At 49.6% G+C, this 25,904-nt stretch overlaps 1 protein-coding gene across 1 annotated transcript in view; it reads right to left on the bottom strand.

The window, feature by feature from the left end:
• Positions 1-1,171: 1,171 nt before the first annotated feature.
• Positions 1,172-25,904, bottom strand: part of STARD9 (StAR related lipid transfer domain containing 9) — a gene marked incomplete at both ends in the record, with an annotated part of 126,013 nt that continues 101,280 nt past the window's right edge. The window contains 11 exons of the mRNA XM_082834581.1: positions 1,172-1,273; positions 1,770-1,928; positions 2,147-2,244; positions 2,410-2,612; positions 2,779-2,843; positions 3,045-3,166; positions 3,342-3,459; positions 15,059-15,196; positions 15,549-15,732; positions 16,151-16,348; positions 16,555-25,846. Of these exons, the coding sequence (XP_082690707.1) occupies positions 1,172-1,273; positions 1,770-1,928; positions 2,147-2,244; positions 2,410-2,612; positions 2,779-2,843; positions 3,045-3,166; positions 3,342-3,459; positions 15,059-15,196; positions 15,549-15,732; positions 16,151-16,348; positions 16,555-25,846 (10,679 nt within the window). The remainder of the gene's footprint in view (positions 1,274-1,769; positions 1,929-2,146; positions 2,245-2,409; positions 2,613-2,778; positions 2,844-3,044; positions 3,167-3,341; positions 3,460-15,058; positions 15,197-15,548; positions 15,733-16,150; positions 16,349-16,554; positions 25,847-25,904) is intronic.

Below are 25,904 nucleotides of genomic sequence, written 5' to 3'. Positions count from 1 at the left end.
AAAATAAACCTCTTCTGTACTATACAGAAATTTACCTTTTACCACATCTTCTCAATCCCCATATGGTCGCCCTCTTCCACCAAAGACTCTGGGGCACCAGAACTGAAGCTGAGAATCTCTCCGACCCCTACACTTCAGGTAACCATACAGAATATTCAAAGCTCGAGTTCAGCCAGGCTAAGTTACAAGAAAACTGAACCCATTCTCCATCCCATCCTAGAATAGAAGGGGCTACAGCAGTGCGTGGAGTGCTCAAGGCTGGGACCAAATCTCTGAGTGAGGTAAGGAATGGAATTGTGCTTCCTCCTAACAAATCACTTACCTCCTTCCAGGAGGTCCGTTATCTTCCCTCTTGTCTTCAAAAGACAGTTTTTCATCTCTGAAATGAGAGATGCCCACGCACCACCCCAAGCCCTCCTCAAAGAGCTAGGCCCCCACCCTAACCCCAAATCTATCCAGCCAGTTTCTACAGTGGTCTTCCCATTCTTCTGAGCTCTGGAGTGGTGGCTCCATGACAGAGCATTACTCTATACTCCTTACTGGGGCCAAGACCCAAACAATTGTCTTCTCCTGTGAGGGAAAGGAAGAGGGGCGGCAAAGCAAAAATTAATAATAAAGCATTTTGTAAAAATTCAGGGAGGAGAGACAATTCTAAATCAGTGTTCTGGTTTGTGCAGCTGTTTTTTTAAACCGTTTTCTGTTTCCTAACACCCCATCCCACAGTGGAGCTGACTGCTGGAGCACATTCTGAGCAGAGTCTTGGCCAATGGCTCCTGCTTCCCTACCAGCCCCAGGGCTGCGCCGAACTAAGTAAGCACCATGTCAGAGCACTGCAGGCTCCCAGCTCTGCTGGCTGTGTCCAGTCCTGATCCTTGAGTGGCCTGTATGCCATAGGGTTCCAGAGACGGGCAAAAAAGGTGAGAAATCCAGAAAGGTGAGTTGAGCTTCATTCACTCTGGACAGCCGGGAGCTCAGGCCCCCTCGCTCTGCAGAGGTGCCAGCTGTGACCAAGTACTGACTAGGTTTCGCTGGCAACTCAGGGATGATTGCTGTCTGCCCAGTTGGCCACAGCAGGTAGCCTCAGCTCTTCTTAACATCAGGATACAGAGAGTAACAAGAGCTGCCCCAGCATCTCTGGGGTGTCCTGGAGCACCGTCTTGACCGTGAGATGCTAACTACCAAGGAAGGAAGCCAGTCTGGCTATAACCAGCGGCTGCTGTTTGATGAAGGAGCTTAGGAGCTGAGGGGGGAATCCTGGAGCACCAAGTTCTACCTGAAATAAACCAGAGAGGGAAGAGTTAAAGGTGCAGACAGACCCAGAAGAGTGCACCAGGGCACACTTCAGCCATAAGCAGCCACCCCAGGCTGCTGTGATTGGAGAGGCTCTGAACTGAACTGTCTACAGCCCTGTGCTCTGCTGTTCAGATCTAGGCAAAAGCTTCACTTCCCAATGACAAAAGGTCAAGTCAGGGAACTGAGGGTGCTGCTCTGCCTCACAATGACTCATCTATCTCCTGAGGACCCTGGGAACAGCCAGAGGATGTAGGCCGCCAGGCTCTGGTAAGAGCAGCTTCAGAAGAAGGTTGATCAACTCTGCCTAATTCCTTCCTGATTCCCACTGATTCGTGACCCAAGAAACCCTTGAGTCTCCAGCTCTCAGGCCACAGATCCTGGGTACTGAAGGATGTTGAACAGCTATACAGAAAGCTCCCATGGGGCTGGGGTCAAATCAAGGCATGCTGTGAGACCAGCTGCACAAGGTGGATCACCTGGGCCAAGTAGATGACTCTGGTGATCTCCTTCCCTTCCACAGTGAGGGGCTGCAGGATCCAGGCACTGGGCAGGATCTCCCCTCGGACCATCTCCCTGCTGGGTCTCGGCATGGACGCATCATACACAGACTGAGCTGCCATGATAGACAGTTGCCCCTGGAAACAGAGCAATGTGAGTTCAGCCTACGTGATATGGGAGGGACAGGGACAAACAGGGACAGGCTCCAGTGCAGTCAGTACCGTGGAAGGCAACACTGGGCCAGCCTTCACCCCCACCCTGGCCCAACTTGCCCTCCTTCCCCCAGAGGACCTGATGCCCACAAAGATTGCTTCTCACAACATGTCAGTCCAAGTTCCTCCCACAACATCTTTACCACCAGCAAGGCAGGCACCTCTTTGGCTTCCACGCAGACACAACAGAAATCCCGTGGCTGTTTCAGTGCACACAGGGTGGTATTGCACACCAAATACACTGGAGGGGCAGGGATGCAGGAAGTCAGAAGGTACATGGACAGACCGGGTTCTACCCTGTGACACCCCATCATTCCACAGCCTGACACCCCACTGGACCTAGCTGAGTACCCGGCCTCCTGAGAACACTGCCTCTGACCCTGCTGCCTCTGTCCCCTGGGCTCACCCAGGCTGATGCTGTTGGTCACCCGCTGATGCAGCCTCGCTGTCTGGATGGGCTTGTGGTACAGCGGCCACAAGGTGGGGTCACTCACAGCTGCCCACACGTGAGACAGTGGCTGGGACACCACGCCAGCCCCCAGGAAGCCATGCCGAGTAGAAGAAAACACCTTGTAGTACAGATGCACGTCCTGCTCCTTGCCCTGATGGCTGGGGGAGACACCAAGGGTGGGGAAGAGGAGGAGGGGATGAAAGCTGGGTTCTAGAGTCACCGGAAGAGCTCACGGTGAGGGACTCAAGGAAGCCGGGGTGGAGAAGGGAAAGGAGAGAAGGCGAGCAGGGCCACAGGGAGAAGACACTGTGCAAGGGAACTTACTTCCAGCCAGCTGCTGCCTGGCAGCTGAAGAGGTGGTTCAGATTATCTGAGCAAGCAGCCATTACCTGGGGACACAGTGACCACACCCAGATTAGTGGGCACAGTTCGTACAAAGCAGACTCTCGGATTAGTCCCTCAGGCCAGCATTTACTGAATTCCCCACTTTTGTAAAGATAGAGAGCTGCTGAAGAAGCCCTCATCTGCCCTGTTCCTTCCCTCCTCTTTCTTCCTCCCCACCCAGCAGAGTCGGCTACAGGAAACCTCACATCAGCCATAGAGATGTCCACGATGTGCTTGGCCAAATCCTTGTAGGAGGAGGAGAAGGAGGTCCCCAGGCTGGACAGGCTGGACGGAGAACAGCAGCAACTGCCCAAGGAGGCTCTGCGGCCTACAATGAACAGGTGGAGACTCTTGAGACGGCATGAGCATCAGGGCCTCAGGGCAGCAAGGGCCTCCTTCAATAATAATGTCCCTCCTCCTGAGGGACAGTGGCTCCCTAGGATCTAGCAGACCTCAGCCCCAAAGTCCCCACACCAGGTAGGTAGCTCTGCCCCACCACTCACTGCAGGCTGAGGTTTTCCAGGCAGAGCCGGCCAGGTTCAGCTGACTGTTCCTCACTGCAGAGTGGCCCCATACCTCCCCTATCCAGGAGTCTCTGGAATCAGGCAAGTTTGTGTCCCCCTGCAGAAGAGAAGATGCTCAGGACCAGAGCAGAGGCAGGGAGAGAGCAGAGCACCAGAAAGCCAGTGCAGAATTATCTCCTCTGCCTCTGAACAGCACCAAACAGCTTTCAACATAAAGGCTCAAGTGAAAAGGTGTTCCCTGCTGGATGCCCTTGAGAAGTCAACCACAATAGAAACCAGTCCCCCTGGAGAGTTTCCTTGCCCTTCAAGCCACACGCTCAAGGTTGCTTGTAGGAGAGTTCCAACAGGAATCAGAATGAACTGGGACCTGAGACGATGGGGTACCAGGGGTCAGTGAGTGGGGGGGCCCTCTGCGCCACTGCAGCAACAGGAATGAGGCCATGGCTGGAGCTCTGTTTAATGTGGGCAGCAAACAAAGCCCAACTGGGAGGTGGGAGGTGGGAGGTGGGATGGGGAAGAAAAGTGACGGGCTGTGAGAAAAGCTTGACCCTTGGCCCCAGCCCCAGGTACAGCAGCTGAGCCAAAGGTCCTAATTTGGAAACAAATGGGGATGATCCTCTCGATTTGCAATACAGCCACCACACCTTTACTACAAGCAGCTTCTCAATGACATGACCCTTGACCTCTGCTGGATCTAACAGGCATCCACTATCCTACCTCTATCATCGGTTCCTAACCTAGTGTTACTTTTAAAAAAAAGTGAACAAAGATATTCTGTCTCCATCCTTACGTCCTTTCTTCCTGCTGCAGCATCCAAGTGGTCTCTCCTACTTCAGGCAGATTGAGATTTTTGTGCCACCTTCTCAAGAACCTTTCACTACTGATCTCTTTCTTCACTTATTGCCTCCACCTCTCCTTCTTCACTAGATTCTTCATATCAGCATTTAAGCATGCAAAAATTTCTCCCACCTTTAAAAACTTTCCTCTACAGGCATCTTTGCTCTTTTGTCCTTTACAGATAAACTTGAAATGATTGTCACCGTTTGCCATCTCCCACCTCTTATACCCTCTGAATGCACTCAAATCTAGCCTTTGCTAGATCCATGTGCCTGGATGTGGTGAACAGGTCCCAGTCCTCATCTTACTGAGCATCTCCCTTTCACTTGCTTCCTGAATCCCTGGGATCTTGGCTTTCTGTCTCTCTGGGTGTTCCTTCCCAGTTTCTTTTGTTGGCTCATCTTCCCCAAACATAAGTTGATTTATTGGGATTCTTTCAAGACTCGGGCCTAGGCCCTCTTCTCGCTCTATAATATACTCCTGTGTGATCCCATCTGTTCCCAGTGCTATACTGATGACTTCCAAAAGTAAATATGTGTGGATTAATCAATAAATATTGCGAGACGACAGGGTCACCGTCTGAAGAAAAGGTTACATCAGACCCATTTCACACATCTTGCCAAAACAAATTACTTATGTTTTGTGGCTCAAAAATATACAGGGTGGGGGAGAATTTAATAATACTATGAGAAAATTTTTTTAAAAATTTAATGATCTCATAGTGGAGAAATGCCTTCCTAAACAGGGCACAAACTCCAGAAGCCATGAAAGAAAAGACTGATAAAAACTAGATTAACATATCATAAAAACAACTAGGAAAAAAACCCACTGGCCTCTCAAATGGCAAAAGGATAACTGTCTTAATATAAGGAAAGGCCACCAAAAACAAAAGAACAACCTAACAGAAATGGACCCAGTACACTGGCAGGCAGAGCAAAAAGCCAAAGGGCTCTTAAATATCTGAAAAGGCACTCCATCTCAGACACAAGAGAATTGCAAATTAAAACTAAAATGAAATACTATTTTATGCCTATGAGATTCACAAAGATAGAAGGAAAAAACCCTTAATAAACACTGTTAAGCAGAAATGTAGGTAAGTAGGCACTTATATATTGTTATTTGAGAGTGTAAATAGGTATATTTTGAAAATATTTATCACATATTTTAAATTAAAAATACATATATCCTTTGACACCTAGCAATCCTGCTTCTAGGTATTTAATTACAGATATTCTTTCATTTAAGTGGCAATAAACATTTTCAAATATGAACTCAGAGAACCTAGAGAATATAGTGCCCTTGAGTCTTTCTTGAAGAAATTACAAGAAGAATTACTAGGGTAGAAAAAAGAATGTACGCCAAAGAACTGCAAATGAGCAGAGTCCATTTGATCTAGCACGAGAACTAGAACTCTGAATACAAACACTGTAAATAGTATAGAAATACTGTAACAAAAGGTAATGAGAAAAAATGAGAGAAGGTGGAAATACACTTGATTTCCTCATGTTTTACAGCCAGGGTGAAAAGAAAACTGCTAAATCAAGAAATAAAGACTATTTAAATATATAAAAGTAATGATGAAAAGAAGAGAAAGGAAAAAAAAAAAGGCTTCCAAATTACCAGAAAGAAGACACATATACACCCCCAAAGCAAGGAAAACACAGACGACAAAGAAGATAAACAAGATTTTTAGAAGCCAATGGAATATTCATGACCAAAACCCTCAAATATAAAAAAAAGAAAATTTACTTTCTCTGAAATCATACATTCTCTCAACACATGGCAAACTTAAAAATTAGTAACAGGGCTTCCCTGGTGGCACAGTGGTTAAGAATGCACCTGCCAAAAAAAAAAAAAAAGAATGCACCTGCCAATGCAGGGGACACGGGTCTGAGCCCTGGTCTGGGAAGATCCCACATACCGCGGAACAGCTAAGCCTGTGCACCACAACTACTGAGCCTGTGTTCTAGAGCCTGCGAGCCACAACTACTGTGCCCTCGTGCAATAGCTAGTGAAGCCTGTGTGCCTAGAGCCCATGCTCCACAACAAGAGAAGCCACCATAATGAGAAGCCTACACACCGTAATGAAGACACACCCCCACTCGCTGCAAATAAAAAAAGGGGGGTGAAGACACACCCCCACTTGCTGCAACTCAAGAAAGCCCACACAGCAACGAAGACCCAATGCAGCCAAAAATGAATAAATAAAAATAAAGTTCCCTTAAAAAAAAATAACAAAATCAGAAAACACGGCCTTTCTACCAAAAAGTTTTGAAAAACTCTTAACAATGGGTAAAGAAGAAATACAAACTGAAATTTCAAAATTACTATAAAGCAAAGATTATATACAGATATATATCTATATCTATGTCTATATCTATATATATCTCACAACTTGTGGGATACAACTAAAGCAGTGCTCAGAGGGAAAGTTTTAACTTCAGGTATTTACATCTACGAAAAAGAAAAAAAATAAATGAATATTATGAACTACATGCCAACAATTAGGTAACTCAGATGAAATGGACAAGTTCCTAAAAAGATACAAACTACTGAAACTGACTCAAGAAGAAATGGAAAATCTGAATAGACATTTAATAAGTAAATTTAGTAATCAAAAATTTTTTTAAATTCCCACAAAGAAAATTTCAAGATGGGATAGCTTCATTAGTGAAATCTACCAAGCATTTAGAGGAGAATTAACCCAGTTCTTCACAGTTCTTCCGAAAATAGAGGAGGGAACACTTCTCAACTCATTCTATGAGGCCAAGATTACCCTGATAAAACCAAAGACATCAAGTAAACTATAGACCAATATCCCTGTGCATTTAAACAAATAAATCCTCAGCAAAATAACTAGTAAACTGAGTCTAGCAACATATAAAGAGGATATATACCATGACCAAGTGGGATTTATCCCAGGAACACAAAGTTAGTTCAACATAGAAAAATCAATGTAATATATTAATAGAACAAAGGAAAACACCCACATGATCATCTCAATAGATACAGGAAGAAGTATTTAAATCCAACACCTTTTCATGATAAAAGCAATAAGCTAGGACTAGAAGGAAATCTCCTCAACTTGATAAAGATTATGTACGAAAACCCCACAGCTAACATACTTAATAGTAAAAACTGGATGGTTTTCTCCTAAAATCAGTAACAAGACAAGAACGTCTGCTCTCACCACTTCTATTTAACATGGTACTCAAGATTCTAGCCAGGGCAGTTAGGCAAGAAAACAACCACAAAAGATCGGATATTCTATATACAAGGTCATATCACCTAAGGAGTCTAATAAAATAAAGTATTAGAATAAATGAGAACAGGAGACAACATCAATATACAAAAATCAAATGTATTTCTGTATAGTAGCAATGAGCAAACCAAAAAGGAAATTAAGGAAACAAGCCCATTTATAATAGCATCAAAAAGAATAAAATAGTTAGGAATAAATTTAACAACAACAAAAAACACGAAAAATTTATACTCTGAAAACTATAAAACATTGTTGAAAATAAAGAAGACCTGAATAAATGAAAAGATATCCCATGTTCATGAATTGAAAGACTTAATATTGTTCAGATAGCAACCCTCCCCAAATTGATCTATAGGTTCAATGCAATCCCAATCAAAATCCCAGCTGACTTCTTTTCAGAAATTGAAAAGATTATCCCTAAAATTCATATGTACAGTCAAGGGACACAGAATAGCCAAAACAATCTTGAAAAAGAACAAAGTTGGAAGATATATACTTCCTGATTTCAAAATCTACCACAAACCCAGGGGCTTCCCTGGTGGCACAGTGGTTGAGAGTCCACCTGCCGATGCAAGGGACACGGGTTCATGCCCCGGTCTGGGAGGATCCCACATGCCGCGGAGCGGCTAGGCCCGTGAGCCGTGGCCGCTGGGCCTGCACGGCCGGAGCCTGTGCTCCGCAATGGGAGAGGCCACAACAGTGAGAGGCCCGTGTACTGCAAAAAAAAAAAAAAAAATCTACCACAAACCTAAACAGTTATCAAGACAGTGTGGTATTGGCCTAAGGATAGATATATAATTCAATGGAATGGAATTAAGAGTCCAGAAATAAACCCACACATCTATGGTCAGTTAATCTTTGACTAGGGTGCTGAGACAATTCAATGGGAGAAAAGATTATCTGTCTGAACAAATGGTGCTGGGACAACTGGATATCCACGTGCAAAAGAAAGAAATGTGATCCCTAATTCTCACTATATACAAAAATTGATTCAAAACAGATCAAAGACCCAAATGTAGGAACTAAAACTATACAACTACTAAAAGAAAATATAGGCATAATCTTTGTGACCTTGGATTGAGCAAGTGTCTTAGATATGAAACCAAAAGCACAAGCAACAAAAGAAAAAATTAAAGTAGACATGATCAAAATTTATAACTTTGTGCTTCAAATGACACCATCAAGAAAGTGAAAAGACAACACACAGAATAAAGAAACTTTTTATAAATCATATAACTGATAAAGGACTTATACTAGAATATATAAAGAACTCTTTGCCTTAATAAAAAGACAACCCAATTAGAAAATGGACAAAAGATGGGAAAAGACATTGCTCTAAAAAAAATTTATAAATTTATAATAAGCACATGAAAAGTTCACACCATTAACCATCAGGATGATGCAAACGATGAGGTACCACCTGAGATCCCACTGGGATGAATATAATTTAAAAGATGAATAATGACAAGTGTTGGCTAGGATGTGGAGAAATACATTGCTTATACACTGTTGATGGGACTGCAGAATAGTGCAGCCACTTTGAAAAACAGGCTGGCAGTTCTTCAAGTGGTGAAACAGAGTTACCCTATGATCTCAGTCCAACTCCTAGGTAAAACCCAAGAGAAGTGAAAACATGTCCACACAAAAACGTGTACATTAATGTTCACAGCAGCATTGTTCATAATAGGCAAAAAGTGGAAACAACCTAAATGTCCATCAACTGATGAACAGACAAATAAATGTGATAGTCACACAATGTGATATCATTAGCCATAAAAAGGAATGAAATTCTGATACATGCTACAAGTGGATGAGCCCTTGTTGTGGGGTGAATTACTGTCCTCCAAAAATGATATGTTGAAGTCCTAACTCCTGCTGTCTGTAAATGTAACTTTATTTGGAAATAGGGTCTTTGCAGATGCAATCAAGTTGTGATGAGGTCCCACTGGATTAGAGTGGGCCATACATCCAATGACTGCTGTCCTTATAAGAAGGCCACACAAAGACACGGGTACACAGAGACAAACAGGGAGAAGCCACGTGATGCCAAAGGCAAAGGCTGGAGTGATACAGTTACAAGCCAAGGAATGCCAAGGAAGTTATAGCCATACAATGTAACCTCAGGAAACAAGAAAAATAAACAACCTACACCTAAAGCAACAAGAGAAAGAAGAACAAACAAAACCCAAAGTTAGTAGAAGGAAAGAAGTCATAAAGATGAGAGCAGGAATAAATGAAACAGAGACAAAGAAAACAATAGAAAAGATCAATGGGGCTTCCCTGGTGGCACAGTGGTTGAGAGTCTGCCTGCTGATGCAGGGGACACGGGTTTGTGCCCTGGTCCAGGAAGATCCCACATGCCGCGGAGCAGCTAGGCCCGTGAGCCATGGCTGCTGAGCCTGCGCGTCCGGAGCCTGTGCTCCACAACGGGAGAGGCCACAGTGAGAGGCCCGTGTATCGCAAAAAAAAAAAAAAAAAAAAAAAAAGATCAATGAAACTAAAAGCTGGTTCTTTGAAAAGATAAACAAAAATGATAAACGTTTAGCCGGACTCATCAAGAAAAAAAGGGAAAAGGCTCAAATCAATAAAATTAGAAATAAAGAAGTTACAGGGACTTCCCTGGTGGTGCAGTGGTTAAGAATCCACCTGCCAATGCAGGGGACACGGGTTCGAGCCCTGGTCTGGGAAGATCCCACATGCCACGGAGCAACTAAGCCTGTGTACCACGACTACTGAGCCTGCACTCTAGAGCCTGAGCCACAACTACTGAGCCCACGCACCTGGAGCCTGTGCTCCGCAACAAGAGTAGCCACTGCAATGAGAAGCCCGCACACCGCAACGAAAAGTAGCTCCCGCTTCCCGCGACTAGAGAAAGCCCACATGCAGCACAGCAACGAAGACCCAATGCAGCCAAAAATAAATTAATTGATTAAAAAGAAAGAAGTTACAACTAACTCCAGAGAAATACAAAGGATCGTAAGCGACTACTACAAGGAACTATATGCCAGTAAAAGGGACAACCTAGAAGAAACAGACAAATTCTTAGAAAGGTACAATCTTCCAAGACTGAACCAGGAAGAAACAGAAAATATGAGCAGACCAATCACAATTACTGAAATTGAAACTGGGATTAAAAAACTCCCAACAGACAGAAGTCCATGACCAGATGGCTTCACAGACGAATTCTATCAAACATGTAGAGAAGAATTAACACCTATCCTTCTGAAACTATTCTAAACAATTGCAGAGGAAGGAACATTCCCAAACTCATTCTATGAGGCCACCATCACCCTGATACCGAAACCAAAGACAACACAAAAAAAGAAAATTACAGGCCAATATCACTGATGAACATAGACGCAAAAATCCTAAACAAATACTAGCAAAGTGAATCCAACAACAGAATTGTAAAAGGATCACGCACCATGATCAAGTGGGATTTATCCCAGGGATGCAGAATTTTTCAATATCTACAAATCAATCAGTGTGATATACACATTAACAAATTAAAGAATAAGAACCATATTATCATCTCAATAGATGCAGAGAAAGCTTTTGACAAAATTCAACCCCATTTATGATAAAAACTCTCCAGAAAGTGGGCATCGAGGGAACCTACCTCAACATAATAAAGGCTATATATGACAAAGCCACAGCTAACATCATAATCAATGGTGAAAAGCTGAAAGCACTTCCTCTAAGATCAGGAACAAGACAAGGTTGTCCACTCTCACCACTCTTACCCAACATAGTTTTGGAAGTCCTAGCCATGGCAATCAGAGAAGAAAAAGAAATAAAAGGAATACAAATTGGAAAAGAAGTAAAACTGTCACTGTTTGCAGATGACATGATACTATACAGAGAAAATCCTAAAGATGCTACCAAAAAACTACTAGAGCTCATCAATGAATTTGGTAACATTGCAGGATACAAAATTAATACATGGAAATCTGCTGCATTTCTATACACTAACAATGAAAGATCAGAAAGAGAAATTAAGGAAACACTCCCATTTACCACTGCAACAAAAAGAATAAAATACCTAGGAATATATGTACCTAAGGAGGCAAAAGACCTGTACTCCGAAAACTATAAGATTCTGATGAAAGAAATCAAAGATGACACAAACAGATGGAAAGATATACCATGTTCTGGGAAGAATCAATACTGTCAAAATGACTATACTACCCAAGGCAATCTACAGATTCAATGCAATCCCTATCAAATTACCAATGGCATTTTTCACAGAACTAGAACAAGAAATTTTAAAATTTGTATGGAAACACAAAAGACCCCAAATAGCCAAAGCAATCCTGAGAAAGAAAAACTGAATTGGAGGAATCGGGCTCCCTGACTTCAAACTATACTACAAAGCTACAGTAATCAAAACAGTAAGGTACTGGCACCAAAACAGAAATATAGATCAATGGAACAGGAGAGAAAGCCCAGAAATAAACCCATGCACCTATGGTCAATTAATCTACAACAAAGGAGGCAAGAATATACAGTGGAGAAAAGACAGTCTCTTCAGTAAGTGGTGCTGGGAAAACTGGAGAGCTACAGGTAAAATAATGAAATTAGAACATTCTCTAACACCATACACAAAAATAAATCAAAGCGGATTAAAGACCTAAATTTAAGACTGGATACTATAAAACTCTTAGAGGAAAACACAAACAGAACACTCTTTGACATAAATTGCAACAATATCTTTTTGGATCCACCTCCCAGAGTAATGAAAATAAAAACAAAAATAAACAAATGGTAGCTAATTAAACTTAAAAGCTTTTACACAGCAAAGGAAACCATAAGAAACAAAAAGACAACCCACAGAATGGGAGAAAATATTTGCAAGCAAAGAGACTGAGAAGGGATTAATCTTCAAAATATACAAACAGCTCATACAGCTCAATATCAAAAAACCAAACAACCCAATCAAAAAATGGGCAGAAGATCTAAATAGCAATTTCTCCAAAGAAGACATACAGATGGCCATAAAGCACATGAAAAGATGCTCAATATAGATATTAGAGAAATGCAAATCAAAACTACAAGGAGATATCACCTCCCACCAGTCAGAATGGCCATTATCCAAAAGTCTACAAATAACAAATGCTGGAGAAGGTGTGGAGAAAAAGGAACCCTCCTACATTGTTGGTGGGAATGTAAATTGGTACAACCACTATGGAGAACAGTATGGAGGTTCCTTAAAAAACTAAAAATAAAACTACCATATGATCCAGCAATCCCACTCCCGGGCATATATCTGGAGAAAACCATAATTTGAAAATATACACATACCCCAATGTTCATTGCAGCACTATTTACAATAGCCAAGACATGGAAGCAACCTAAATGTCCATCGACAGATGAATGGATCAAGAAGATGTGGTACATATACACAATGGAATATTACTCAGCCATAAAAAAGAATGAAATAATGGCATTTTCAGCAATACGGATGGACCTAAAGATTATCATACTAAGTGAAGTCAGACAGAGAAAGACAAATATCATATGATATCACTTATATGTGCAATCCAAAAAGATGATACAAATGAACTTTTTTTTTTTTTTTTTTTTTTTTTTTGCGGTACACGGGCCTCTCACTGCTGTGGCCTCTCCTGTTGCGGAGCACAGGCTCCGGACGCGCAGGCTCAGCGGCCATTGCTCACGGGTCCAGCCGCTCTGCGGCATGTGTGATCTTCCTGGACCAGGGCACGAACCTGTGTCCCCTGCATCAGCAGGCGGACTCTCAACCACTGCGCCACCAGGGAAGCCCCATAAATGAACTTATTTACAAAAACAGAGACTCCCGGACTTTGAAAACAAACTTATGTTTACCAACAGGGAAAGGTGGGGCAGGGGGAAGGATAAAGTAGGAGGTTGGGATTAACATACCCACACTACTATATATAAAATAGATAATCAACAAGGACCTGTTGTATAGCACAGGGAACTCTACTCAATATTCTGTAATAACCTATATGGGAAAAGAATCTGAAAAAGAATGATATGTATAACTGAACCACTTTGCTATACACCTGAAACTAACACAACGTTGTAAATCAACTATACCCCAATATAAAATAAAAATTAAATTAAAAAAAGAATACACTACAGGGTCAGAAAAAGAAAAATAATGGGAACATCAAGGTCCTACTGTATAGCACAGGGAACTGTATTCAATATTCTATGATAAACCATAATGAAAAAGCATATAAAAAAAGGAATGTACGTATATGTATAACTGAATCACTTTGCTATACAGCAGATATTAACACACTATTGTAAAAAAGATATACATATTCTCAAAAGATACACATTTCCTTATAGATGCACAGACTATCTCTGGAAATATACACCAAACTGGTTCTGGGGAGGCAAAAAGACTGAAAAATGCACTTGACATTCTATGTCTTTTGCTACTGTTTGAATACGATTTGATTTTTGTTTTTTTTTTTTTTTTACTGTGTGAAGTTTTGCTTATAAAAGGAATTTCAGATTTTATATCCCCAGCCAGATCTTACCTCTGAGCTCCAGATCTGGATCCCAACTGCCTGATTTCCAGCTGCTCCCCTGCATTTCTCACAAGCACTTTCAACCTGGTAAATACCAAACTAGACTCATGATCTTCCCCTCAAAACCTGCCCCATTCAGGGCTCTTCGTCACATGGACATCACCAGCCCTTCAAGCCCAAAGTGCATGTGGTTCTGACTCCTCCTGCTTCCAGCCTCCAACTTCCAATCTGCCCCTGTGTCCTCTGGACGCTCTAGCCAGCGCATCCACATCTGCTCCTCCACTCGGGCGGTGCCCTGAACCAAGCAACTGTCGTCTCTCACTCGGCTTTGCCAAGGTCGCGAGCGGGTCTACCCAGGGCTGCTCTTGCCACTTCTCTGGCAAGCTCGTCATTCTCCTCCCCACTAAAAAGCTTGTCAGCAGCTTTGAGAAGTAACATGATCAGGTAGGTTAGAAAGCAGCCAGAATTTCCAATGGTGTCTACACAACCTTGCCTTTTCTAGTCCCTTCTCCTGTGATTCTTCCATCTCACTCTTTACATTCCAGCCACACTAACCTTCTTTTAGTTCCCCCAACTCCTCCTCCCTCACTTGCTGGGCCCTCTGCCTGGAAGGCTATTCTCCTGCCCCCCACATATCTCCAGACACCAACTTTTACTGAGTTAACTACCTCTCGGCCTTCCAGTCTCAGTTTAAACACATTCTCTTCAGAGCATCTTTGCTGATCCTCCAGACTAGGTCAGGTCCCTGTTTCATCCGGCTTAGCACCCCTTCTTCACAGAAACTACTGCAACAATAATTAAATAATAAAATAAGCTGTTTAATATTTATCCCTCTAATAATCTGTTTAAGGACAAGAACAATTTTGCTCAGTGCCTAAAATAGTGCCTACAAAATAAACACCTGTTGAATGAATGAATGAGTAAACAGGGAGGGGAGACAAAAACCACAGGGAAGACAAAGGCCATCGTACAGGAGAAGGGCTCACGTCAGCAGTGGCCTCCAGGAGGCAGAACTTCCTCCCAAACTCTTGCCAGGGTGCTCCCGGCCCGATTCGTGCTTGCATTTGCCTACTCACCACACTGTCTGGGGACTGGAGCTGGCCTGGCAAGGCCGGGCTGCTATTGTAGCCGGAGGTGACACCCGAGGAGAGACTTCCGTTGGAGCTGGTGCACCAAGAGCTTGAGGCGGCCAGGGTGTGTAGCTTTTCTTCTTCCTGGGAAGGACAGATTACTGTCAACCAGCTCCAGGTGCACCCTCACTTTCACCCCTTCTCACCTCCCCAGTTCCCGTCACCTCCCACTGCCTCCTGCCTCAGCCTCATACCCCCATGCCTCCCCCACCCCCACCCCAACTATATACCCAAGCCGCCTCCTCCCAAACTCTGGCCTGGGGACGGGAGCTGGTCTGATGAGGATGGCATGAAAATAGAGAGTGAAGCAGCTTTGAGCTGGCACCAGGGGCCCAACGCCCTCCTCCAAATTCTAAGTCCCAAGACTCAGAGGCAGCCCTGGTCCGCCCCGGGCTCCGAGCCTACCCTGAAATCAGAGGCTTGCCCCACTCCCCACCCGCAGCAGCTGGCAGACGATCTGCTGGCGGATTCTCAGCTTTTCCTGTTCAGTCTGCTCCCGCAGTCGGGCCCGGGCCCGGGCAATCTCCACCTTGGCCTCCTCACGGGCCCGCTGGTATTCTCGTAGCATCAGCTCTATGTCAGAGGGTGGGTGAGGAGACCTTGACACTGACCGTGGGCTCCTGGGGAAGACCAGAGGGTTGGAGAGATGCCTTCTAACATGCTGAGTGGGCGATGGCCCAGGCCCGCTCAACACCACCTTCCTGAAGGGCCCATCCTCTCTTTGCCCACAGGGCCTTCGGGTGTGGTCTTACAAACACCCTGAGGCTCAGGCCTGCAGTCTTACACAGCATGGCACGGCTCCTCTATCCACCCCCACCCACCCCGTCCGCTGCTCCCTCCCAAACCCTCCTCTTTCCCTTTGCCTCAGTCTCCACAGCTGCCTCCGACTGTCCACTGTCACGTAGGACCCACTCCTGGAATCGCTCCTGGCAAAGGAAGCTGCAGCCTCCGGTGTCCAGGACGCTCAAATCCAGGCCCTGCTCCCCACACTCGCCCCACCCAGAGCCTGTTCCCCACAGGGTTCTTGGTCTACCATACCTGGTGGTCTCCACAACATCCTTCCTCAGCTGCTGCAGGTATTCTCGGCGCCTGCTGGGCAAGTCAAAGGCCCAGGTGGGGAGATCCCGGTTGAATGGGAAGCTCAGTTGTTTCTGGGGGCTGAGGCTTTGCGTCCGGCGGAAGTTCTGAAGTCGCTCAGCCCGCTCCCTCCGGAGGTTCTCTGCGGTGCGTTCTGGCCTGAGACAGAACGTGAGTGAGGCACTGAAGCTGACCCTGACTGCCCTTCTCCATCTCCAGACCTATCTCTGACCCCCGGAAGGTCCCAGAGCTGAGCCGGGAGGAGGGAACGGCCGGCTGTCAGCCGGCTCGGCTCTCTCTCCTCTCCACCCAGCCCTCGTCGCCCCACTCCGAGATGGGTCCTTACCGGGCAGATGGGTCCTTACCGGGCGTACGGCTGCTCCTCTTGGGCAGCAAGTGCCTCCCCCGTCCCGCTCTGCAGCACCTGCAGCAGGGCGTCTGCCTCCCCAAAGCCGTGGTGCAGTTTTGCTTCCGTGAGTTCCACGCTGAGGGAGAGGGTCTGGGCCCCGACTCGCAGGGGGATCTGCTCCCTCTGGGACCACTCGGGCGCCTGGCTCTGGTCCTCATGAGGTTGTGGGAGCCTCTGTCCCTGCTGTCCTGAGCTGCAATCACATCTGGTCCCCAGCAAATCCATCACACCCAGCGCCCCAGGGGAGCCGGCCTGACCCCCACACCAATCGCTGGATTTGTTATACACCGGGAGGTCCCTCAGACCGTGGTGCTGGGGCTCAGGGGCCATGCATGTCTGGGAACTGGGGCGCAGCGGCCCCTCAGGCTGGCAGGCCTCAGTTGGGCCCAAGATGCAACCCCGGAGCCCTGGGGTGTCAGCCAACTCAAAGGAAGGGCAGCTGCGGCGGCGCCAGAGGCCTCCCCACGAAGAGGAAATGTTCAGAGCGGGCCGTGGCTCCTCTGGAGACACTGAGCTCTCACCCCCATTCTCTGTCCTGCACTGCCATCGACTCAGCCCCCTACTGCTCAGTGGGCCACACTCTAGGGAGGCCACGTCCTCAGGCACAAAGCCATCAGTCAGCCTCCGGCTCCTGCTTCCCGGTGGGGGAGGCGACAGTCTGCTCTGGACCCCAGTGGTGGTCCTGGGCTGACGCCCCTGCGGGGCCTGCTCCACGCAACGGACTTGGGGCTTTGCGCTCTGCTCTGGGTGGCCTCGGGAGCTCAGCCCAAGGGAGCACCTGTGGTCACCCCCTTCTAAGGGACTGCCACCTTCTCCACACGGAGCCTCCACGCTCTGAGAGCTACCTGACTCATCAGTGGTTTGAGAATAGTTACCCACTGCAGCCCTCGGGGCGCCCAGGGGAAGGCTTGGGCGGGAGACAAACTTCTGGCAGCCTTCAAGGGAATGAGCTGAGGGGTCCGAGAGAGACAAAGTGCCTGGGGGGTGCCCTGACCCTTGGGTGCTGGCGCTAAGCGTGAGGATCGGGGAGGAGGCCCTGTCCACCAGCAAGGCGCTCGTGGGGCCCTGCTCCTTCCACACCCCGGGCTCCTCCACAGGCTCCACAGTGTGGGGACAGGGCCCTGGGGAGGGAGGTGCACCGAGGCTGCGGCCGGGGCTGCCACCAGCCAGGCTGGGAGGCAGGGGGGCATCCAGAGAAGCCTGAGGGCTCAGAGGATGCAGGTTCTGCCCAGGGGGAACTTTCTGAAAACTCAAGTGGGATGAGGGTACGGAGGCACTCCGGGGCCTACAGAGGGTACTTTCTTCCTGAAGATCTCGGGGCCCTGCTATTTTCCGTGCGGTTCCCTCTGCCCCTCTCTTCTTAAGCATCCCGGGGACATGTCCCTTTTCCTGAGACGTGATGGAAAGATCTGAGCCCAGCCTTTCAAGGACCGCATTGACTTTCTGAGGGTTGGCCTCTGGGGCCTGGAGGTGCAGAGGTGGTGAGGCCGGGTCAGTCTGGATGCCCTCATCCATGGTGGTCTGAGTACAGCCGTCCATCTTCAGTGCCTGGGGCACCTCACCCGGGGTCTCCCTCTTGGCATTCCACTCCTTTTCGGCCACCCTTGGCTGGGAGAGACTCCCCAACAGCTCCGAGGTGCTGTGCAGGAGCTGCGAGAGGCGGAGAGACAGGTTGTGCATGCTGGCCCAAGAGGCCAGATCCGACTGAGCAGAGGAGAGGTCCGCGTGGCTCCAGCGGGACCTGCAGCCCAAAGTCTGGGTGCCCTGCTCCACGGTGTTCATCCTGGACACACCCACAGGGCCGCCCTCCTCTGATGGGTACAGCAGCATAATCTCATCCACCGGGCTCGCAGCACTTCCTCCAGCCAAGGGAGGCTCCCTCCTCAGGCAGCCTGCCTCATCAGGGGTGCCCGGGAACCCGCCTCTCTCGTCAGGACCCTTAGGGGGGGCTGCCCCTTCAGAGCTGATCAGGACGTGGGGGCTCCCCAGGGCAAATGAGGAACCCCAGGCTCCCCAGGCCTCACGGGAACGGCGGGCACTTTCGACGAGGCTGCGTGTACTTGACAGGCCTCGGGCACTGGCCGAGGTGCTGTGGTGGGAGTAGACCGGGGAGCCCCGGTCGTCTAGGCCGTCGTCCTCACGGGAGCACCGGTCCACGTCTGACGGTGTCAGGCCCTGGGGTGTCGGGCCACGGGAGACATCAGCTGCGCCGCCAAACACATACTGCTTCCAGCCAACACGCGCAGGCCCCTCGGGACGCCAGGGCAGGGCGCAGGGATCGATGGCGCTGGAGCCAAAAAGCAGGGCTCCTCCGCCCACCTCAGAGCACCACGCCTCTGGCCGAGCCTGGCCACCCAGTCTCTCTGGCTTTCCCGGCTGGGCCTGTTCCGGAGTTCCAAATAGCCGAGCAGCCATGAGATCGGGGGTCGGCATGCACGAGACAGCTGAAGTCACCGGGGAAGGAGGGCGTGTGGACGGCAGGGGCCTGGGATCAGCAGCGATGCCGTCCAGGTCAGAGGCGGCTTCCTGATTGCAGCCCTCAGCTTTCAGAGACGTTCTTGCCGCAGACTTTCCTGAGAAACAGCCTCTGGGATGTGGGGTCCACAATCTGCTAGGCTCCTGTATATCCTCATCTGTCGGGGAAGGAGGCTCCACGCTCAAGCTTAGCTCCTGAAGAGACCGGTGAGGGCTGACCACAGAGAACTGCGGTCTAGAGTGTTTGGGGCCAGAGACGATGGCGATCACAGGAAGTGAGCACCGGTGGCAGGGTGCCGGCTGCTCCCCGCCAGAAGAGGGCTGCCCGGGGCCCCAGGCCACAGGCCAACATGCTCCACGTTGCCCCAAGGGGACAGTGGCTGAGTCTCTGAAGGCTGCAGGGACCCTGGCCACAGCCTCGTCCTCTCTGCCTGCACCTCTAATCTGACAGCTGCCTGAGCCACCTGCATCAGCACATGGGGGGCTCCTGCCCCGGGCAGCATCTTCTCGGCCACCTGAAGCCTGGTCTCTCTGCTGCTCTTCCTCCTCCCGGGGGCTGTCAACCTGGGGACCGGAGACGCACTGTAACTCTGCTACCAATTTGGCTTGGGGATCCAAGCCACTAGGATCCTTGGACTCCGCGGAAAGTTGCGGCTTTTCTGGAAGGCATCTGATGGCATTTCCCAAACATCCATGTTGTGGTCCCACCGGCGGCTCACTCGCAACACACCCTTCACTTAAATTCAGGCTGTGTGGTCCCCCAGCTGTTGCAGGTGGTTCTGGCTTGGTTTGAGAGCCCTGTGCACTCCGGCCACCAGCGGAGTTGTCCTGAAACCTCCCGGGTGGCTCAGAGCACCTGCCTGCATGGAAAGGGGGAGCCTCAAGCTCGGCGCTGACTTTCTTCTTGCCAGCCTTTTTCTCAGGATCCCCTACTGACCTGCAGCTTCCATCAGCAACCCAGGGGCTGAGGGGACTTGTCCTCACATCAGGGGCGGAAGGGGAGCTGCAGCCCTGAGCCGCAGGCAGGAGAGCAGCAGCAGAGGTCTCCGGGGTGCTGCCATCTACCGGCCCCAACTCCACATTAATGCTTTTGGGCTCAAGGCCATGTGCCCAGAGTACATCAGGTTCCCTGCAATGGCCCTCTCCTCTCTCCACCCCGCAGGCCCTGGGGGGGACCATGCAGGGTGGGTGGCGAGTATGTGGGGTGGCCTCGGAAGCCCCCTTGCCCAGGTCACTGTCTCTGTAACACAGTGAAGTGGAGGAAGGGGAGGCACGGGCCCCGGAAGCAACGGGCTGAGGGTTGCACGGCTGCCGGCAAGGATGGGATCTGCTGTCTGCTTGGCCCCCGGATGGGCTGAGGGTCCTGCTGCCTTCAGTGCTCCCCGAAAAGACACCACAGTCTGAAGCTTCCTGCGGGCACCTGTGCAGGGCCTCCTCCCTAACTCCTCCGGGTCTCTGATCTGGCAACAGAGTTGGCCTGGGACCTCTGACGCTGGCCCTGCAGGCTTCTGCTAGCCTAGAGCCAATACTCCCCTCCCGCTTCACAGGCTGCTGAGAGGGAGCTTCCGGTTCAATCCCTCCCAGGGCTCTGGGAAGGACGGCACCCCATTTGGGACTCGCCTTCCCTTCTTCTAAGCCGGTGGAAGCCTCAAGGCATTGGCCCTGGTCTCGGTTAGGCCCTGAGAGACTGGCAGAATTCTGAACATCACAGATCACAAGGTGACTTTCAAAACAGGTTGGTTTTCCTCCTTGTGCAGCCACTAGGAAGTTACCAAGACCTCCTCCCCATGTGTTGTCCAGAGTCCCAGGTTCTTGGTGGGCTGGGCTGCTCTCCTGCCAGCCAGGGAGAATGCCCTGGGCAGCTTCCCAGGCAGCAAACGGGCCTCGCCTACATGGAATCCCTCCAGCAGCATCAAAAGGGGCCTGAGAAGGTAAGGCAGTCACTATTTCCTCCACCATTACCTTCCCGTCCTCCTCCACAGCTGCTGAAAAAGGAAGACTGTCTGAGCCCAAAGCATCAGCAGAGGAAGGTGTTCTGGTTGCTTCTCCCTCTTTCTCTATGATTTCAGAAGAGCTAGTGTGATGCACAAACTGTTCACCGGCTCCCAGGAAATGTCTCAGTTTTCCAGTACAGTGACTTTTACCTGGAGCAGGGTCAACGCGGGAGGAAGTCCGTGAGGAGTGCCGTGGCCCCGTGTTAGTGTCAGTGCTGGGCAGAGGGTGACAGCTGTCTGCAGAGGGGGGTGTGGCCTGAAGGACAGATGTCCTCTCATCACTTGACAGGTGTCCTGGTTTAGCAGAGAGAGACGCCACATGAAATCCCCGTGCTTCACCCTCATTTCTGGTCCTGGCTGACACTGACTGGCCCATTTGTGGACACTGAGGCCTGCCAGGGGCCCCTGAAGAACATTCAGGTCCTAATAGCGTCTCATCGTGAGGAAGGACTGTGCCCCCAGCCACCACGTTGTGAAGCTGCTTCCCCTGGGCCTTCGCCTGTCCTATCTCCTCCAACTCAGCCAGGCACGTGGGTGGATGGGCAGAGGGCTCCGGCTGAGGCAGCCTTGGCAAGAACACAGGTGCTGAGAAAGCACCACTGGCAGGACCGAGGTCCTCGGCCTCCTTCTCTGCCTTTTGCCTCTCCCCCCTGCCTCGCTTGTCCCCCTCTTCTAAGGGGCAGCTGGCCCTCCTTTCAAGCGGGCTAGAGGCCCTGTTCAGGGAACTGGCTCTGTCTGGTCCTCTTGGTACAGCTGCCTCGGCTTCGGAAGGAGAACGCACCCTGCTACCCAAGCCCAGCAAGGTGCTCCTGAGGTCCCCTCCGTGGCCTTGCAGACTGGTGCTTGTTGACCTCCTGCCCTCTGCCCCCAGGGGAATGCTCGCTGGTGCACTGGATTGACTGCGAGATCCCACAGCCATGGATATCACAGACCCGCACCAAGCAGGGTGTGCCGCGGAGAAGCCCTGTCTATCGTCTCCGTGCTGTGGACTGTGGCGTCCGGGCTCTCCACTCTGGTCCTGACGCCCCGCTCCAGTTACCAGGGGACTGGTGGGCATTTTCAACAGGGTGGGATCCAGCACATAGTCAACAGAAGAGATGCCTAGAGTACCAGGTACATAAAGACAGGTTCTTGGCGGCCTTGCTGAATTCAAGGGCAAGGCGTTACTCAGGTCCCGGCGAGGAGCCATACAGGCCCCTGGCTGGCTTGGCAATGGGTCAGTCTCTTGGCTGAAAAACGTGCACACACAATGCTGGCACAGGCCAGGGAGTTTCTGAGTCAATGAAACCACTTTGTCTTTCTCCTGTAGGCTCCCTCTTTGCATAGCCGTTTCTTCAACTCTGCCTTGAACTTCCGGCTCCTCTTGCTTAGAACTACGTATGCGTTTGGCAAAATGGCTTTCCTGAACACCCTTCACGGTCTCCAGCTCCTCGAGACTTCCCAAGCCACGGGGCAGCCGTCTGGGGTACACTGCATTCGCCAGCTCGCCCTCCGCAGAAGTCCTCTCAGGCATGGGCTGCAATGGCAGAGCTCCAGCCGAAGCTTTCGTTTCCCTTGGATGAGCAGAAGAGTTGGTGCATTCTCTGCAAACTGTAAATGTCCCTAAATAACCACCAGTTTCCCTGGCGGGTCTGTCTAATACAGCTGGGTGGGTGTGCCCCTTCACAAATCTGATGTCGTGTACCTGGGGATCAATGCTATTGTTAACCTCCATTTGTCCAGCTTCACCATCCCTAAAGATAACATCATCTTTCCATTTTGGAGAAGATGGCTGATCCTTGAAGGACAGGTGGTTTCTAAAGCTGCCTGGCCTCAGCACATGGTCAGCCATCTCCTGGTCCTTCTGGTCCTGGAACATAAACTCCTTACTGACTCCCAGTGTGTGGGAAGCATTTAGCTGCTTACTCTGTTTGGATTCAATTTCCAAGATGCCATTTTCCAGCTGCATTACACTCCTAGTTAGCCTAGCCATCTCATCAGCATTATTATCTCCTTTACTCCGTTTCTTTTCAGGAGGTTCTTCTTTGGGGTTTAACGCTTCTCGCACCTTTCCAGGGACCTTGCATTCACCGAGGTTTCTTTCCTGAAAGCACGTAACTGACTGGAATCTTTCATACATGGACTCTGCCTGTGGAAGCCTAAACTCTTCTGAGCCATCTTTGGGATGGAGCGCTCTTCCAGGAAGCCCAATTTCATTCCTCCTTTCCCCCTTGTGGGCTGGACTCTCATCCTGGGCTGCTGTCTCTGGGCTGCTTACTCTATGATGTACTGATCTGGACTTCAAAGAGCGAGCGGCTTCCTCTATCTTGTCCTTGTCAAGGCCTAAATTGATGGTTTTATAGATGAAATCAGACCTGACCCCGGAAGGAAACCGTCTCTTCATGTCACAGGCCGGGGTCTCTCTGAGGACTGCATCCTGCCCCTGCTCTTCTTCCCCACTCGTCTCAGATTCACACACCAGGGGAGGCTTCCTTGACCCAGAACTGTCTGAGGAGACACTGCAGTAGGACTGTACATTAGCCTTTTCTCCCTGCTTGAGCACTGGAAGACTGTGTTTATTTAAAATTCCAACTTGATTTTCAAATTCACATACTTTTATGCTGGTAGATGGAAGAAAATGTCTGTTCTGAGTGACAAAAAAATAAACTGAGTTATGGCTTTCTTCTTTAATGTTTCCAAGGCATTTCCCTTTTTCCCTGCAAGCTTCCTTGGTGTTCGGGTCAGCTGGCCTTTCTGCCATGACCTGCTGAGACGATGCAATCTTGGAATTCTGGTTTTGTAACAGCGCTGGCAACTTATTCTTCACATACACATTTTGGAGGACTTGGTGCTCCTGTCCAAAGCCCCATGCTTCCCTGGGATGGGGGGAGGGCGCCCCTGCTTCTCTGCAAGCTGGGATTTCCAAGGCGGTTTCTCTTAGGGCATCTCGGCTTTTGGTCACATAGAATGTTTCCAAGGGAGGTGGCTGCAGGGAAGATGGGAGTGGATTCCAGGGAGCAGAGTGGAGGTACAGCTCTGGACCTGAAGGAAAGGCAAAGGAAAACCTGCTGTGTCTTCTACCCGCTTCCTTGGAGCTCTCCTGGGAGTCTGTCTTCTCTTCCTGCGGGAGGTGGTGGCTGTTCTGACCTAATTGCCCCCCTGGGTCTGCACTATTCTTCCTCAAAGGAGCCCAGCCTCGGGGCCAATGGGGTTCTTTGGTGTCTATGGTGACAATATGGTGACAGGCGTTCGTTAGGATGAAACATTCATCAGAGGACGTCATGAGACCAGGTTTCTCGCTACTCTGAGAGGCTTCTTCCAAGCTGCTCTCTTTGACTCCCCATGCTTCCATCACGGGATGTGCTGTCTTGTTCGCTGCTGTAGAGACGTGCGCATTTGTAGTTCCAGAAGTCGATGATTCTACGTCCGCTGAATAAGTTCCACTATGACTCACCTCTTTCTCATTAGCTGTAAAGAATTCTGAAGTACCTTCTACCTCGACACGCAGACTGTCCTGTTCTTTCTCAGCTCTCAGACGCCTAATTCTGGACAGATGGATAGGAAAGTTGTTGAAATGCGGGCTGCTAGATACCCTAGGACCAATTGGCAATAGAGCATCTCCTCCCCTGCCAGAAGCTTGGGTCAGGGAACCAGAGTCTTCCTCGAGGGAGGGCTTTCCCTTCCCTCGAGGAGGGAGACTGGGTGCTCCTGTGGCCTCCAAAACAGGATGAGACAGTTCAAGGAGGTACTTTCGCTGAAGGGCAGCCCAGTCTCTCTCACAGGCACTGCCAAGGTAAGTGAATGAGGTGGCAGAGGCAGCCAACAAGCTTGACACACTAGAGTCAGAGGCTTCAGAGACGCCCTTCTGGGCCATGTCAGGGACTCCTCTGGTCTGAAAGGTGCCATCGGCTCCTGGCTGAAGAAGCCTATAAGAGCCCCAGAGGGACACCCTGGTCGTATCAGAAACAGGGACTGTGTATGCACTTCTGACACTGCAGGGCAGCTCAGCACCACCCAGGGGCCGTTTGGAGCTGCAGGACAGGACTGTTTCTGTATCTGATGACTTTAGTCCTTCCATATTGGGCCAGTATCCAGGCCTCTCCCAACCGCAGGGCTGAACATCCTGGACGTCAGGACTTGGACATAAAGAACCTGGGGGGCTACTGGGACTGTTCTTGGAGTCACGGGAGAACCAGGAATCCATGGACACCAGAGGGCTCCCTCTGGAAAGCGGCACATCTTGGAGAGTGTTAGTTTGTTCTGTGGGGCTTGCCTCCACCGCCAACTCGGGCTGCTCACGGCGGGGCTGGAGCTCCAGGTAAAATGAACTGCTCACTGGCAGGGCGGCATCCAGCCTGGCTCCTGTTCTGTGGCTGATGGGGCCAGGCCTGCACACTGCCTCCTCGTCCCCTGCGGGCAGACTGGAGCTCTGCAGGTGCCAGAAAGTCTCCGTGGGCATCTCGTCAGCTGAACGGAAGAAAGGCTCTCCTTGCCGATCGTCCCCCAGTTCTTCCTCAGCGTCAACCAGGCTGTCGAGGGAAAAGCTCCTGTGAGTCTGGGTGAACAGTCGACTGTCTGAGGATGTGGTGAAGCCCCTCACGGAGGCTTGAGCTCTGGCCCTGGAGTGGCCATGGCCACGGGTGAGAAAACTGAGCGCTGGGCTGTCCTGTGGGCTTTGGTACCCCTTCTCGGCCAGCGAGTCCTCAGATATTTGGCTGTCTTCGCTGTCGGAGTCATCTGGCCCTGGGAGATGCCGCTCCTTCCCCTGGGGCTCCTCCAGCTTCCGTGGCTCCAGCAGGGCTTTGGCACAGACATAGGACAGAGAATCGACTGAGTAACTGCTATCTGCATCAGATAA

Source organism: Leucopleurus acutus (assembly GCF_964270905.1).
Source record: "Leucopleurus acutus genome assembly, chromosome: 1".
Lineage (NCBI taxonomy): Eukaryota > Metazoa > Chordata > Mammalia > Artiodactyla > Delphinidae > Leucopleurus > Leucopleurus acutus.
The sequence above is the reverse complement of the archived record's forward strand: the minus strand, read 5'-3'. Positions and strand labels throughout refer to the sequence as shown.